General features: G+C 36.3%; 1 protein-coding gene across 11 annotated transcripts; it reads right to left on the bottom strand.

Moving 5' to 3' along the window:
* Nucleotides 1–2,922: 2,922 nt before the first annotated feature.
* LOC131033331 (protein IQ-DOMAIN 2-like) lies at nucleotides 2,923–8,159 on the bottom strand. 11 transcript variants are annotated; one of them, XM_059213106.1, is made up of 7 exons: nucleotides 7,973–8,159; nucleotides 7,000–7,061; nucleotides 6,722–6,839; nucleotides 6,042–6,398; nucleotides 5,460–5,687; nucleotides 4,355–4,468; nucleotides 2,923–3,969 (listed from the first exon to the last, which is right to left on the bottom strand). In XM_059213106.1, exons 3-7 carry the CDS (start codon nucleotides 6,809–6,811, stop codon nucleotides 3,208–3,210), a joined length of 1,551 nt encoding a protein of 516 aa, XP_059069089.1. In that variant the 5' UTR covers nucleotides 6,812–6,839; nucleotides 7,000–7,061; nucleotides 7,973–8,159; the 3' UTR covers nucleotides 2,923–3,207. The 11 variants fall into 11 exon arrangements, with proteins under 11 accessions (XP_059069089.1, XP_059069088.1, XP_057818637.2 ...); XM_059213105.1 differs by having other exon boundaries at nucleotides 6,722–6,835; XM_057962654.2 differs by lacking the exon at nucleotides 7,973–8,159 and adding an exon at nucleotides 7,645–7,717 and having other exon boundaries at nucleotides 6,722–6,835.
* Between the last annotated feature and the right edge of the window lie 10,130 nt (nucleotides 8,160–18,289).

Genomic DNA, 18,289 nt, shown 5'->3' with positions numbered 1-18,289 from the left:
CTAACCTCCAAAGACTAAAACTCAACTTTTTATGCATTGTCACTTTCACTTATCTACCTACAAAACAATAATGTCTTTAGTGCCATTTTGATTACATTTCTTCTTTGGAATGGATTCTCTCACTCATAACATATCATTTATAACTTGGGGCATGGATCAAATGTACCTATAACATTGGAGGATGAACACAACCATTTCTAATTGATATCAGAGTTGGAGTTTGGTTATTATTTCAATCAAAATTGCAGATTCTTCTTTCCCTTACACACTCAAAGTGGAAGATGCCTTTAGTGTTGATGACATCAAGGAAAAAAACTATGGATCTTGTCCCTAGGATAATCAATTGAATTATAGGAGATATATTCTACACAAAAAAAACATTTCAATATTGCTCTAAGCACTTGTGTTTGAGCAACTATATCAAAGGACAAAAGCCCTTTGATTTTAAGTATTAGAGGATGAAATCCCTTTAGCCTTGTAGGATGATCTCATTTAGAGGTCACTGATGAGATTTCATGGTGGTGAATCCCAGTTGCATCAAGTTTGTAGAATTTATAATTTATGTGGATCTAAGTAGTGTAATTTTAGTGTAGTATTTGCTACTGTAGAAACATGTTGAAATGTATTTCAAACTCATTCAATGCAAAGAAGAATTTTAGATTTTATTCTCCTTTGTTGGCTTCTTGGATCTTGATGTATTAGTTGTGGGAAAATTTAGATTTATGCAAGTACTGGTGAAAACATTTAAATCTGAAAATTATTTGCATAAAATAATCATTTGGGTCGTTACATTTTTTGATACCATATATGCAAGTTTACACAACCATCTTAAATTTACTTTTCATGTATCATTTTCCCTTTCCTCCACTTAATTGTATCTAATGAATTCAACCAACTAAAGAGAACATATATTTTCACAAAAAAACTATTATGCTAAGATTGTAGACAACCACTTGTCTCCCACCTAGACATATCGTGATCATAGTTACATGGTTGCTCTCTCTCTCTCTCTCTCTCTCTCTCTCTCTCTCTCTCTCTCTCTCTCTCTCTCTCTCTCTCTCTCTCTCTCTATTGTGCTCATTTTTATTTGCATGATTGATGCTTCTCATTGTACATATTTCTCTATTTTATGCATTCCTATGGAGGGCCTAGACATGGAGAGAAACACAAGAAAATTAAAGAAAGTTCATTACTTTACCTGAGCCCCATCTTAATATTTACTTTTCATGTTGACTAAGAGTGTTTATAGATTTTGAAATACATTCATATTAAAGTGACATGCATTTCAAAGTGGGGGATAATGTAATAGTGAAATTTGTATACCCACATGTTAATTCTATTTAGTTGTAGGCCCATTTTGATGGGATGGCTTGATATAATTACATAGTGACATGTGGCACACTTGCATGCTATGCTTTTCTCATTCCTCTATCCTTATCCAAATCCATTCTACAATCATTTACATACACACTCATTTATTTTAAATTTTATCACATCCCTAGTTTCACATATTCCTCTATATTTATAATTATTGGCCATGTATTTCACCCACTTGTACATTATCCATACATTTGATCCCTACCTTGATATTTGCACCTTCTTGTCCTAGGTCAATCCCACGACACCTAAGATCAATCTCGAGGAACTTGAAATTGACCCTCAAAATTTAAATTCTAATTTCAACTTGCCAAATCCTACCCTTTTTCACTAGGCATTGGGAGTCAACTTGTTACACATTTTGCACAACCAATTGCTATGTCTTAGTATTTGAAGGCATTTGATGCACAATTAATCACATGATAACTTATCAAGGAGATATCATTCTCATGAGGAAGCTATCACATCAAACTCTACATATAGGCCATATGCATGCATGAGAATAATGTCCACAAACATTAATCCAGGTTCACAAAGCTAATTTGTTAAGGGGGTTGATTGGGTAGAACTTAATCCTCACAATTGAGCAACTTCCTCTAAGGTTTTTCTAACTATCACAATCCTTTTGCATCTTCAAATATCGAATACCATAATCATTAAATGCATTCCCCCATTTAATTTTTAAAATGTTCATTATCATAATTATCAAAACCAGCTCATAATTAAATCTATGATAATTGTTTAATTATTATTATTTATTAATTAATTAACCTAAATTTATGTAAAAGTGAGTGAATTCTCTTTCAAGAAGGCTCCTCTACATGTCTATATTGCGATAAGAAATATTGTAAATTGAAAATATGATTTAGTTTCTTTGAAATAAAGTGCACCCGCCAAATGCAAATTCTTTTTTTTAATTGAACTAAGCTAGGGGAAGAGCACCAATAGTTGAGCACCCTAACTTCACGCTTCTCAAAATCCTACATGTAAATTTCAATTCACTCCCAATTTTTTACAGTAGCTTACTTGGCAAGTACCCTGCTTATAACTAAGCTTTCAGCACCACATCATCAAGTATAGTGCCACATTAGCATGCTTTTTGCCAAGGTATCCAAAACAACCCAAAAAAAAAGTGAGACCAATAAGCATGCAAAAGAGGCCCCAATAGTTGTGTAGCTGATGTGACATCACCTGATTGGTTACTTTTTACAATATTAGTACATTTCCTAACAACTATTGGTACATTTCCTAACAAAAATTGATATTTTATGTTTCAAATAATAAGTTTTATTTGTTCAATTTTTGAAACAAAAGGTATCAACAACCGTCACAACAATTGATACATGCTCAACTATTGATGCTCTTCCCTTATTTGTGATGGGCCACACTTTCACTATGGAGTGAGTCACTTGGTGTGCCTGAAACCCGTGCCTCACATTAATCAAATTTAAAAGCAAAGCAGTTAAACTGCCAAATAGGCAAAATAATACAACATAGTTAACCCAACAAAATCCTCAAAATAAAACTGAGACATTGCAAAAGCCATGTGTAATTTTATCTTAGATTCAATAGCTGCTTATAATATTTACAGTTTCCTGTTCAAATTCTAGGAACATCGACTAGATTTCAAACCGAAGGTGAAGAAACAATACGACAGGACTATATAAGATTCTTCTTGGAAAAGAAAACAAAATATTAGTCAGAGTAGTTTGTCGTCTAAGTTTAGCCATGTACATGTGAAAAGTTTTCAAATAATTCCTGGTCTTTTCCCATGATTGTAATGTATGTATTCCTAAATGAATGACACTATAAAATATCCAGTTCAGATGCTCAAAATTGAAGTGAAACAAGGGCAGGTGTAGATTTAGATGTCATGGATTGTTGGTTTAACTTGGTGGGGTCACTAGAATGATGAACTTTTGCCTTAGATGATTGTGTTGTTGACATGTAATTGGGATTCCGAAGTTTTGTAGGCCCATTTTGAGTAGAAGATTTATGCCTGAGTTTAGGATCATGGCTGCTAATCTTAATACTACCATCAGCTTTGGCTTTGATCTCAGGACTGCTGCAAATAACATTGGAACCACAACTTTCCTCTGCATCATTAACATGATCTTTATTATTTTCATCTCCATTTAAAAGCAATTTACTGGGATCCTTCAGATGACTAGAACCAGTCTCTTTATCCACAGTGTTATGCACAGAAGATTCTTGGCCTGAAGTACCTGATGGTTTAGAAAGTGTTCTTGAGTGACTGCTTTTGGCTGGAGACGGAGACGGGCTTTTCATGGTGATGGGATTATTATAGGGAATAGGTCTGTTTGGAGATAGGATTGTCTGTTTGTCAATTGTCTTCTTCTTATTCCTCTTGATTTTTCCATATTGAGGTGCTGTCAATGTGTCCGGCTTGTTGTCATCCAGATAGTTATTATGGTGGTTCTTCTTTATGTCTTTTTCAAGCTCTGTATTATCAGAAGGACGAGTAGCCATCCATCTTTCCAACCATGTCCAGCCCAAATGATGATGCTGATCTGGATGAACACAATCAGGACCCACAACTTGTTGATTCTTTCTTTGCCCACATATTCTTAACTGCAATTCACAGACAAAAAGCAAAGGGGTTAAGTCAATCAGTACTTGATGCAGTTGACTACACAACTAATTGCACACAAGAAGCTCACGTGGTCCCTAAATTTGTGATTTATGATTTACTACATGATAGACTTTTGGGAGTTTAAGCAGTGTATTTGGCATTAGGGCCAATTCACAGCATATGTAGAAGTTCACCCCTAATGTCAAAATTAGAACTCAAAAAAAGGATTAGGCCAAGGGTCATAGAAGAATAAATGCATGAGAGAGACTCCACAAACTTTAAGCTTTTTCATATGATTTATGATACCCAAAACTGTGCTGTAATTATGTGTTTTCTTTTTTACTAGAATTCTTATCAGAAAACATACAAAGGGGGCCTTGATACCTGCTGCAAAGAAGCATATGCTAAAGCCTTCTCACGCCTTATGGCTGCATCCTGCTTATTCTGAAGTTTTGCCTGTAATTCATCTAATGTAGCTAGGCTGTGGTCCCAGTCTTCCTGTGAGTGAAAGCAAATTAGGTGTTATACTGTTTCAGTGGTAAATTTTGGTAAGAACAAAAAGAAACATACAAAATGAATCTCCAGAACAATTTTTATCTTTTCTAAACTTAATTACAGACAATGTTTGGCTTGTTCCTAGAAGTATCTTTAATGAACAAAAATACAGCAGTTAGTACTTCGACCTATTGTTGACAAAGGGCTCTGGCAAAGAGGTCCTATCTGAACATTTGCAGGAAACACAGAGTCTTCTGAGTATGAAGCCTCAACTTTATTGTATAATATTGTATTTATCTAATATAATTTTCTTTGTAAAATGATTTTGGAAGGAAATACTTTCTTGGAATGATTTAAGGTTCTAAATAAACATAACACAAGAAGTTGGCTACAATGGAGATGATTAACAGTAAGCTAAATCTAGGATGTACATTTCTAGTCAGCTTTAAACATGCATATATGAAAGAAAGAAAGAGAGATTTTTTTATAGTTCACAATGTCTAGTGGTCTGTATATGGATTTACAGATGGCTTATAGCAACATGGACTACCCTGTACTCCTTGCAAAATGCACCTAATTACACTACAAACAAAGAATACATACCTTACCCCTATAAAATTTGAACTTGGAAATGAAACTATGATCAAATTCTCATGCATTACCAAACCAAGATGATCAGCAAATTAGCCATTGGTACTGATCGTCAATAAGTTGCTTTCTTATCTCAGTCTTCAGATTTGCCCTCAAATGGCAGAGGCTCAAGCTAGGAGAGGTTTTTTATTTTATTTAGTTTGAATTACTTTGATTGTAGCATTTTAAAGGTACTCTGTGTTATACTAGTATTTATAAAGTTAGATGCCATATATTTACATATGTAGCAGAGTCGTTAGAGACATTTCAAATCAATCCTCAAGTTTTCAACAAAATAAAACATTCGCAAATAATGAATTCTATTTTGGTTGAGGGTCTAAAACTAATCACCCTTTTTGCTTACCTGGGATTTCGCACCATATATATGCAATTGACGTTTCTGCTGAATGTGTTGTTGAACAGCTTGGCCTTCCTCAGACATCTGCACTTGCCTTGCACGAACATGAGCTTGCACTTTTATAAGAGCTTGCATGCTCCTTGAATCCATGATTTTTTGTTGCTTTACAATCTGCCCTTCTGCTAGATCTTGAAACCTCAGAGAAGCTTTGATAGCTCTAAAAGCACGTCGACCCTTTACAGATAAATAAATAGAATTTTATAAATTTATAATTTGTCAGTCACACGAATTAGTCTGTCAAACTACCAGAAAATATGAAATACCCTATATCAAACAATTCTTTCTTTGAGATTCATGTCTCTAGTGGGCAGCGTGCACTGTAATGCAGTCTAGTACAAAAACATTTGGGGTTCGACATGAGCGGAGATAGGAGAAAGAAATACTCGAAACTAATGTGAGTTCTAATTGAACACTAAGCTTCACAGAAACTAGTTCAATGCACAACATTACAGAAATCATACACAAAAAAACTAGGAAATTTTGTAAGGAAACAAATTCCATTGCTTAGGGTATTAACATTGAGCATACCAGAAAGCCCCTGAAAGCAGCTTGGATGACAATGGCTGCATTCTCTTCAATTGAAAATTCTTCTTTCGTTCTGGAAATAGAGTCTTGTTCCTCAGCTAGCTCTTTAAAATTGTCAGGTCTTACAACCGTATCTGATAACCCAATTTCCGAGTCTTCATGGGTGGGTTTTGCTACAGTGGTTTCAGAATGTAGAGCAGCATTCACAACCACAGGTAGCAACCCACTTTCGGGAATGCCTTGATCTGTATGCTCATTGCTCTTCGAATCCTGCCCGTCTTCGGTATCATCGTCGGGATCATACCCACAAGAAAATGCTTTGTCCACATCAAGTTGATTCTTTATCTTGCTCTGTGTACACTGTAATATGCAAGGCAAATTTTAAGGGATATTCCTTTGCCAGTGGACATGAATTTCTTGTAAAGGAAGCTTATTATTAAATGAAGCAAGCCTCAAAGTGTTTTCCCCATCACTAATCTTCTAATCAAGACCAATTTGGCAATACAGAATCTTCCCAATTATGTTAAAAAAGTCAGATGATAACAGATTAACAACCACTAAAATATGAGAATCCAAATCCCTGGATATGTAAATTGCAACTTGCAACTAGAGCACCAGAATTAGCCACAACAATTCTTTAATGATACTGAAATTCCAATTGCAGATCAAATTTTCGTACTTACAAATTGCTCTTTTTTGACCCCTGATCGGTCTTTGGAGAAGGCTTTTGCACCCAGAATCAGACTCTTGATAATTTTGCTGGACTTCCCCATGGATTCCTCCTATTCTACATCTACCTGCCTTTCCATGAGCAATTAAATGTAGTTGAGACCAAAAAATAGAGAGAAGATTCATTCAATTTGCATGAAGGCTACAATTGCTTAAATTAATATAAAACAATTTTTTGCAAAGATGATTTAATGGGCTGTTGTTCAGGTAAAGAATCTCTGAAAATGCTTACAGTGCTCTCTGAGGTTGTTGCAGACTTGACAGTATAATTCCAAGCTGATTTCTGAAGGTCTCCTGCAACCAAAAAGAACAATAATGGAAACTGTTTAAATGACTAACTATTACTTGGGTGGCTTGACAGGGGCTACTTGACTTTTTAAGGATATATGTTGTCTGATAGTGATGACTTAAAAAGCAAGCTGGATCCACACTGGGAAACATTTCCATGTCACAACCTTGTTAATTAATCCCTTCGACATGATAACACATTAGAACATATTTTAATTGTTCATCCAGCTTGCATCCTGCAATTCTTTGACGCTTAGTACAGCATAAAACTAGTTCGTTTAACATTTTATATGTTCATAATTCACATGCTAAGGGCAGCATTTAAAATATATACATGTATGATTCAAATTAAACAAAGCCCCAATTTATTAGAGACCAAAGCTATAAATCAAAAGAGAAAAGACAAGGTTCAACACCATCACCACTTTCACAATGTCAGAAGACAATAGGCACCCAACTTGAGAGTTCTGTAAAGAGACTGGTTAGCAGAAGCAAGCTGACTGTAACCATAAACTAAGGTTGGCAGGACCAATTAGGTGCACACAAAGACTAATTAGGTAAACTGGGTCACAAAAATAATTCTACTAACCTCTAAACTTAAACACACATACAAATCCAACAATTTAATCTTGCTTTTTTAAACCAGGAGAGACACACCACATCTTTTCAGATAATTGTTTACCATTAAATTGTAGAATTTAATATGTTTGCAGAAATGGGAATCTTCAAAAGATGTAATTAAAGCAAAGGGAAAAGAGAGTCTAAAAGGAAAAGTAAAATCCATTTGGCAGGACAAAACAAAGAATATCAAAGAAAAGTAATGAGGACGATGGGGTCTATAACAAAAGATGATGCAAGCATATTTGTCCATTTGCCGTCCCCATTTTCATGGAGTCAACTTTCATAACACGCAATACCATTGAGATATTTTTAGTTGAAATGGTTCCTGTTTGATCTGGCGTATCTTGCTAGTTGAAACTGCCACCGTCTCCTTTGTGGCAAGCATCCTTATGATCTTCAATAGGTAGTGGGAGAGAGAGGGTTTGAGGGGACCAAGGGCGTCGCCTATGCTCCCTTGTGGGGGCATAGCAAAATCATAACCTCACGGTGAATTGAGGATTATGCAGTTAGGGATAAGCTGTTATAATTTTTATTCTATTTTTTAGAGTATGTGGTAGTTTCATATTGTTACAAATTATTTGTAGATCTATATTTAGAAGTCTGATATAGTGGACTGTAAGAGAATATTTCTTTCTTTCTTTTTTTTACATGTGGGAAGGGGATCAGTTACTATCCATGTTTCAATTATCATTCATTGGGTTTGGTTAATTAAAAACCCACTCCAATATCTAGTGGACCAATAGCCACCCATTGGCATATGGAAAAAAAGTTACTGATTAGATCAATTGTGTAACACACAATTATTAGGGCATTTGTGCATAAGTATTGGATCAATTGTGCAAATTTTGTGGTGGTAGAAGCGAACAATTAATGAGGTAATAGAGAATATGTATGGGATGTCAACTCAAAATGATCACTTTTTTTTCCTTGTGTGCATAATGAATCCCACAACATTCGTTGTAACTACCCAAAAGCCAAAACAATAACTATAAGCACTTAAGTTGCATACAAAAACAACAAAAAATAAAATAAAAATCCAATGTACTATTTAGGAGCTTAGGGTGCACGAAGTTAGCTATAACAAGTACTAGTACCCTTCCCCTAGTAGAGGTAAAAGAGGTGGGTGTTTTTAAGTTTCCTTTTCAGCAAGGTTAGGGAAACCTGGTTATTTTTGAACAAAAGAATAATTTTGTTTTTATATAGGTGAAGGGTATTTATATTCATTGAGTAATAAAGAGATGATATCACTTAAAATCAAAGGATCAACAAAGATGAGAGAAAATGAAAGCAATAAGATCATGATGAATGAAGTAATATGTCATAATGATTAAGTTGTTATTTTATCATTCTTTAACTACAATTTATAATAAGTTAGAGTTGAAGTTCTTAGCTTGAATATAGGGAGAGGGAAACCCAACTTCCTTGAAGAGATGAACAAGACTATTTCTAGATTGATCAATACCCTTTGAGGTATTTAGAAACCTCAATCAATCATGAAATGACCTAAATTAGCATCAAAAGATCAATGTAAATTAAGGATTCATCCAATTATCATGTGTGCCCTAGTTATCTAAAGAACAAACAAGTGTTGAGAATAATCAAAGCCTATATTACCCTTTTTCTATTGTAAGGGTTTCATTCTCCTTATGGGAAGTTAGGTTTCCAATATTTGTGAGAATGGTTTGGCTCCTATCTACCATTAGTGTTGAAAGGGAAATTACAAGGAGTCGAACTTGGTAAGAGAGCAATGGTTTGGTCAATTCACAATTTAGTAGTTTATATAGAATTCATCTTGAGAGCATAAATGTCTTAGGCCTCTAAAGCTCGCATATTGGTCTAGGGGCGTGTGCACAAAGATGGTGGTTAGAAAAGTGGACACAACCCAAAAAAAACATGGAAAAACAAGCAGCGTATACGCGGTTTTAAAATTTGAAATTCTCGCGTACGCACTTAGGTTTGTTCTTCCCGAGCCTAAAAAAGGTAGCGCATACACGTGTACATAGGAAAATAAGCGTGTACATGCTAATAATCCAAATAAAACCGCGTATGTGGTGCCTGGTAAAAAAAGTTAAAAAAAAAAAAAAAGGGTCTCATTTACTTGTGAATAGCGTGTTTTTAACTTCGTTTTTTCCCCATTTCCTCTCCTAAACTACGAACGGGGTGCTAAATTTGTCCTCCAAGCTATGGATCAAGGTTAGTTTTTGTTTATTTTTGTCTTTCTTTCCAGTTTATGCAATTTGTTTTACATTTTGAATTTAATTTCATTAATTTTGATTAGGTTTTTTCATTCTTTGTTTCAAAAACCATATTTTTCTAATCCATAACAAGAACAACCAAATGCACCTCCTGAAAACCCACAAGAACAACCAAATGCACCTCTTGAAAACACACAAGAACAACCCCCAATTCCTCCTTTTGACCACACACCCGAAACACAGGAAGAATTAATTAATCAGTTAGGACAAAATACGTCTAAAATTAATAGACTGATTGTTAAATTGAAAACTTTTGAACTTGACCATCATCAATCCCTCGCCACTAGCCTAGAAACATTAGCTAGTGGTGCCATAGTTGTTTCCAAAAACATTACCAAATGGGGAAGCTTTAGGGATAGGTGTCATCAATTCTATGCCAATGGGCTATCATACGATGAAGTAAAAAACAAAAATATTACTAAACAACAGCTATGTGCCTTTTTTGTTGATTCCAAAATTGGTCAGTCATTACCTCTTAATGCAAAGAGGTTTCCCATACATTGGTGTACCAATGTGCAGATGAAGAATCTTTTTTGGCAGAGGTGGTGGATGGTCTTTGACGATCCACCTTGTAATAATTATGAGGTGCCATTATATTTTTTGAGAAAAATATATTGTGAGTTTGTGCTCAATGTGCGGCCAAACTATTTTGACATGAGAGAGTTTCATGGTAGAGGTGGTGGCTCTGCCCAAGATAGACCTGGAGCCCGTAGGCGATTACCCACAGAGACTCGCCGCCCCCTAACACCCAAACCCAAGGTGCATCAGGTTGTCCCATTAGAGCTAAAGAGTCGATGGAGCTACAGACTCTTCAGGCAGCCACAACATTGACTGGTGCCATCATCCAGCATGGGACGTCATTAGCACACCCTATTGTATTGGATGATGAGCCATTAAAGGGCGAGAAAGAGCCCATCCAGCATATGTGTGTCAGTTGCTCGGGATATGCTCGAGGATAGATGATGCAGCCAGTGCAGATGGATCCTCATATCATCTGTGCACGATTTGTGGTTGTAGATGTCAGGCTCACACGGTTGAGGATGTCACGCTGATAGATGAGTTGATGGACATGGTGTTTGCCCATGAGCCATAGACACAGGTGTGTTGATTTGAATTCATAACATTTTATTTATCAGTCACTTAAAATTTGTAATTACATAGACGAATTTTCATTTATACATCGATTTAAATTGAGACAAATAATATGCATTTCAGGATGCAACAACGGTATCTCATACACCTCCCCCAGTTACTATAGCTGCAACTTCGATGCCTGAGGTATAGATTTTGTAACATGTTAAATTAGAATAGTACACTTTGAATTCAAAAAAATACAAGATATACTAACTATCTTTAATGCTTGGTCCAATTTCTGGTTTGTAGGTGTTGACAAGAGACGAAATGTCCTAGATTGATGACATCATGCTCTCAGTGATCGATTTTGGCCTACAAGGCTATACAGTATCATATTTTGTATAACTCTTTTTATGTATTGTTTTGATGGAATATGCAAGTCATTTCATTTTAGATTTTTAAAATTATGTTTAATTTATTATCTGTACTAATATCTCATGTTAATTTTGTTTTTTTTAGGGTACCCCTCCGTGTCTAGGGCTCATCCTAAGAAAAAGAATTCCTCGAAGATGCCAAAACGTGAGAAGAAGGTAATTGAACACATTTTTAGTTGTACAATTGTTTGAAAATGTTGAAATCAAGTATTAGTTGGGGTTTGTAGATTGATTAGTGTTTTTTGTCTATTTTACATGTACAACGGCCATTGAGCTTTGTGGATTTGTTGAATGCACCTGATTCGCCCATGGATCAAGAGAGGGTAGAGGTATCTATCTCTACTTTATTTACTTGATTTCATGATTATATGCATGCGTACATGTGAACTTGTGATATATTATAATCTTATAATTTTTTCATACAGGAAATATCCATACCTATTTCGACAATGGCGAACCCTCCTCCTTGCACTGGAGAAGCATCTCAGGATCCGGTACACTTTTGTTTGATATGTAAAATTAATTGTTTTTAACCTTCAATACTTATCATTATATTAATTGTATTTAATCTTTGAACATTTTTTGTATAGGTAATAGCGACAGTTTCTACATTGATGGTGAGCCATCCTCAGTCCATTGGAGAAGCATCTCAGGCACAGGTACGTCATTGTTCTCTATATTATAGCTTTTAAGTGTTTTTGATATATGTATGTTAGTACATTGTATTAATTGTACATTTAATCTACAATAGACCCCTTCGCGGTATGACCATAACATGGATCCATTTAAGTATGTCTTCAAGAAAACTCCTAAGAGTGACAAGGAGAGGAGAGCGAAGACATTAGCTCCTAGATCAGTCGATGAGGTAATCTACATTTCAATTGCAAAGGAATTAAAGTTAAATGCATAGTTATGTTGTTAATTGTGAACTATTTTTTACAAAAGAATTCTAACTTGGCTTTTGAATTGTGGTTTTGCAACCATCTATAGAGCCACGTACTGCATCGAAGAGGCTTGATTTTGATGATCCACCACAAGTTTAGGATCATATAGTGTTATTTTTTGTCATAGAATGACCAATACATGTAGATATATTCTACATTTTTATTATATATCGATTTGGACATGGCATATGCCACATTTTTGTAATACTTGTATTGACTTGGCAAACATGTCTTTTTTTATATATAAAAATATCGATATTCGATCCAATAAATGTGTAATGAGTTCATTATTTTGTATTCGTTGTATTTTGTGGTTGTCCTTTTATAAATTTAAATTAATATTTGCATATGTAATCAACAATATGAATATAAACAACAAAAATATATGATATAAAACATTGCAATCGTGGAATATGATTTGATAAAATTTCTAAAATGTTGAATTAACCCTACAAAACTCCTTGTATTCAGTTCATTATTGTGTATTCATTGTATTTGGTGGCTGCCCTTTTATAAATTTAAATGAATATTTCCATATGTAACCAACAATATGAATATAAACAACAAAAATCGACAATATGAATATAAACAACAATGTGTTTGGTGTGAGAGCACCCTCACGCTCGCAATGGCCAAATTTTGTTCGTCATGTGCACAAACCAACATTGCGAGCGCATCCGGGTGGGCAGGTTTATGCTAGGCATGCCCCTATCGTGCAACCCAAAGCGTCAGTACGTCCTAGAGTCATACCGTATCGATGCGATCTCTCAATTGCCCTGAGTCCAAAAAATTGTCAAAATTTGACAGACTGTTTCTTCAAATCCAGGACACATATGGTCGATCTATTTAATCCTGTGGGGTCGCGTGAGGCTCCTCTATAATTTCCTATCTCGATTTTTGACAACTCAGAGCCATTTTCAATTATTAGCATTTTTTCACTTGCTCCAAAAACCGTCAGTTGCATGCAATGCAAAGTTGCAAGATTGGATAGAATTGATTCGGTTCATCGTGTGCACAAACCGATGTCACGAGAACGTCCGGGTGGAAAGGTTTATGCTAGGCATGCCCTTCTCGTGCATCCCAAAGCATCGGAATGTCGAGAGTCATACCATACCAGTGCGATCTCTCAATTGCCCTGAGTCCAAAAAAATGTCAAAATTTGACAGACTGTTTCTTCAAATCCAAGACACATATGGTCGATCTTTTTGATCTTGTAGGGTCATGTGAGGCTCCTCTATAATGGCCTATCTTGGTTTTTGATGACTCGGAACCATTTTCAATTATTAGCATTTTTTCGCCTGCTCCAAAGACCGTCAGTTGCAAGCAATGCAAAGTTGCAAGATTGGCTAGAATTGATTCGATTCGTCATGTGCACAAACTGACATCGCGAGCATGTTCGGGTGGGCATGTTTATGCTAGGTGTGCCCCTCTCATGCATCCTAAAGCACCAGAACGTCGAGAGTCATACCGTATCGATGCGATCTCTCAATTGCCCTGAGTCCAAAAAATTGTCAAAATTTGACGAACTATTTCTTCAAATCAAGGATAGATATGGTCAATCTGTTTGATCCCGTGGGGTCGCGTGAGGCTCCCCTACAATGGCCTATCTCATTTTTTGACGACTCGAAGTCATTTTCAATTATTAGCATTTTTTTGCCTGCTCCAAAAACCATCAGTTGCATGCAATGAAAAGTTGCAAGATTGGCTAAAATTGATTCGGTTCATCATGTGCACAAACCGACATCACAAGCGCGTCCAGGTGGATAGGTTTACGCTAGGTATGCCTCTGTCATGTATCCCAAAGCGTCAAAACATCGCGAGTCATATCATATCGATGCAATCTCTCAAGTGCTCTGAGTCCAAAAAATTATCAAAACTTGACAGACTGTTTCTTCCAATCCAGGACACATATGGTCAATCCGTTTGATCCTGTGGGGTCGTGTGAGGCTCCTCTACAATGGCCTATCTTGGTTTTCAATGACTTAGAGCCATTTTCAATTATTAGCATTTTTTCGCCTGCTCCAAAAATCGTTAGTTGCATGCAATGAAAAGTTGCAAGATTGGCTAGAATTGATTGGGTTCGTCGTATGCACAAACCAACGTCGCAAGAATGTCTAAGTGGGAAAGTTTATGCTAGGAATGCCCTTGTCATGCATCCCAAAGCGCTAGAATGTCAAGAGTCATACTATACCGGTGTGATCTCTTAAGTGCCCTGAGTCTAAAAAATTGTCAAAACTTGACAGACTGTTTCTTCAAATCCAGAACACATATGGTCGATTTGTTTGATCTCGTGGAGTCATGTGAGGCTTCTCTACAATGTCCTATCTTAGTTTTCGATGACTCGGATCCATTTTCAATTATTAGCATTTTTTCGCTTGCTCTAAAAACCGTTAGTTGCATGCAATGAAAAGTTGCAAGATTGGCTACAATTGATTCGGTTCATCGTGTGCACAAACCGACATCGCAAGCGCGTCCAGGTGGATAGGTTTACACTAGGCATGCCTTTGTCGTGCATCCCAAAGCGTCAAAACGTCGCAAGTCATATCGTATCGGTGCGATCTCTCAAGTGCCCTGAATCCAAAAAATTATCAAAACTTGATGGACTATTTCTTCCAATCCAGGACACATATGGTCAATCCGTTTGATCCTGTGGGGTCGTGTGAGGCTCCTCTACAATGGCCTATCTTGGTTTTCGATGACTCAGAGCCATTTTCAATTATTAGCATTTTTTCGCCTGCTCCAAAAACCGTCAGTTGCATGCAATGAAAAGTTGCAAGATTGGCTAGAATTGATTCCCAAAGTGTCAGAACGTCGAGAGTCATACCATACCGGTGCGATCTCTCAAGTGCCCTGAGTCCAAAAAATTGTCAAAATTTGACGGACTGTTTCTTCAAATCCAGGACACATATGGTCGATTCGTTTGATCTCGTGGGGTCGCGTGAGGCTCCTCTACAATGGCCTATCTCTATTTTTGATGACTCGAAGCCATTTTCAATTATTAGCATTTTTTCGCCTGCTCCAAAAACCGTTAGTTGCATGCAATGAAAAGTTGCAAGATTGGCTATAATTGATTCGGTTCATCGTGTGCACAAACCGACATCGCAAGCACGTCCAGGTGGACAGGTTTACGCTGGGCATGCCTCTGTTGTGCATCTCAAAGCATCAAAATGTCACGAGTCATACCATACCAGTGCAAACTCTCAAGTGCCCTAAGTCCAAAACATTATCAAAACTTGACAGACTGTTTCTTCCAATCCAGGACACATATGGTCAATCTGTTTGATCTTGTGGGGTCATGTGAGGCTCCTCTACGATGGCCTACCTCAGTTTTCGACGACTCAAAGCCATTTTCAATTATTAGCATTTTTTCGCCCGCTCCAAAAATCGTCAGTTGCATGCAATGAAAAGTTGCAAGATTGGCTATAATTGATTGGGTTCATCATGTGCACAAACCAACATCCTGAGCACATCTGAGTGGGCAATTTTACGCTAGGCATGCCCTTTTCATGCATCCCAAAGCACCAAAATGTCGAGAGTCATACCGTACTGGTGTGATCTCTCAAGTGCCTTGAGTCCAAAAAATTGTCAAAACTTGATGGACTATTTCTTCCAATCTAGGAAACATATGGTCGTTCATTTTGAACCCGTGGGGTCGCGTGAGACTCCTCTACAATGTCCTCTCTCGGTTTTTGATGACTTGGAGCCATTTTCGATTGGTAGCACTTTTTCGCCTGTTGCAAAAGTCGTCAGTTGCATGCAATACAAAGTTGCAGGATTGGCTAGAATTGATTCGGTTCATTGTGTGCACAAACCAACATCACGAGCGCGTCCGGGTGGGTATTTTTATGATAGGCATGCCCCTATCATGCATCCCAAAGCAACAGAACATCGAGTGTCATACCCTACCGATGCAATGTTGCTTGACAACTTTTTTGACAATTTTTGCTCAAATTGTATCTAGTCTGAATCTATGACCACTATGACCCGATAATGACTCAAATAATTCTCCATGATTATACAAGAATCAAGAATGCTCATGATTGACCAGGGACACATCACATATACTCAAAACATAGTCACAAAACATTGACACATAAAATAGTCACAAAACATTATCACATATTATTCAAAAATTTGCCTCTAAATATGGTCAAATCAGCTCTTGGCTATTTGATTATACAAAAAAATGTCTTACAAATCATCTCATGGGCTTTTATACAAAATTTGGCATTACAATATGTGCGATTCAACTCATCGCCATTTTAATATACAAATCATCTCATGGGCTTTTATACAAAATTTGGCATTACAATATGTACGATTCAGCTCATCGCCATTTTAATATACAAAATTTGGCATGTACATATATACAAATCAGCTCATTTCCATTTAAATATAAAAAATTATGCCTCTAAACTTGTAAAAATAAACTCATGGGCATTTATATATACAAAAAACAAATATAGAACAATTCGTTGACGATTTATACAAAATTCTCAAAATCATTCTACTCTGAACCATAGAATCAATCAAGTGAGCCTTTAGGATTGGCTCTAACCCATATTGTGTCAAGTATGGCCTCGTGGTCAGATTCACGAACTTTCCATAAAATCTTGTTATGAGGTCTACCATGATACTTCATCAAATGAATATTTGTTGCAACACCAAGGTTAGAGAAATGAAGAATATGTCTGTGTGTTTCAAAGTCCTCGAACAACCAAACATTAGAATTCTTGATAGGGTATCTCCGAAGCCATGTTTCTGTCATGACAACAGATCCTATTGGGTACTCAATACCCTCTCCGTCAATGATTGTGGTTGTCAATTTTCTTTTAGGCTCAACACAATGACACAAATAGTAATTTGTTCCTTCTTCATTGTTCTCTTCCACAACAACTGCATACACATGACCTGCATTTTATAAAGTGTTAATTAATACCAAAAATAAAGTATGATGTACAACAAAATGAACCAAAAAGAATACTTGCAAAAAAATTAACTCAAAAAATCACCTGAATCCAATAGATCGAATACATGGTCAAAATCCACTGATGTCTCCATCTGGCTCAATTGTAGTGCTTTAGGAATTTGATATGAATCAATGGGAACCAACGGTCTACAAGACCATTTGTCAACCCACTCTTGTGATTCACATTATTCCCACAAATAATACATGCATGAAGAGAAAAAACATACCATGATCTGTCTCGTATAAATTACCAGTGAACTTTAATTTGAACTCATAAATGAGTGCATGTCACTTGATCTTGCAACTGTACAACAATCTAGATAGTTTTCAATGTTAGATTCAATGATCAACCAAAAATATCTATGAGCCATTCACGTACTTGGATTACCTGGACCCATCATAGACTTACACCATTGCACAATTGTTTCTGCATCTACCAACTTAGCACCACCTTTGTACTTCAATTCTTCCCTAGCTAGGGCTCTTTTCACACATGCTCCTGCACCATCGTGCTCTCTCTTACCATGTCCAGCCTCAGTGAAATTCCAAAAATGTTGTACACCACTTGTCATATGCATCCTTGTCAACCAATAAAACATCCTTGCATTCTTGAATTATGCAGTGCAATTATCTAACCATATTAAGTGTCGATTGTATCGTATATTCCTTTCCCTTAAACTATCATAGAAAACTTTAAAGCATCCTTGTACAAACTCCAATGAATGAGTACGATCATCACTTATGTAGAATTGATACTCTCTTACAAACTTTCTATCCTCCTCTATGCTATCATCTGCATGCATGAATGCTATGTGTACAAAAATAGAAACTTGTGTAGAGTGATAATACATGGATTGCACTTAATTTTGAGGTTGTAGTGTATAATTTTCAGCGAAATCAACTATAGAGACAATGGTGCCAAGAGGAAATGTGTCCT

Source organism: Cryptomeria japonica, chromosome 10 (genome assembly GCF_030272615.1).
Source record: "Cryptomeria japonica chromosome 10, Sugi_1.0, whole genome shotgun sequence".
Classification (NCBI taxonomy): Eukaryota; Viridiplantae; Streptophyta; class Pinopsida; order Cupressales; family Cupressaceae; genus Cryptomeria; species Cryptomeria japonica.
The sequence above is the reverse complement of the archived record's forward strand: the minus strand, read 5'-3'. Positions and strand labels throughout refer to the sequence as shown.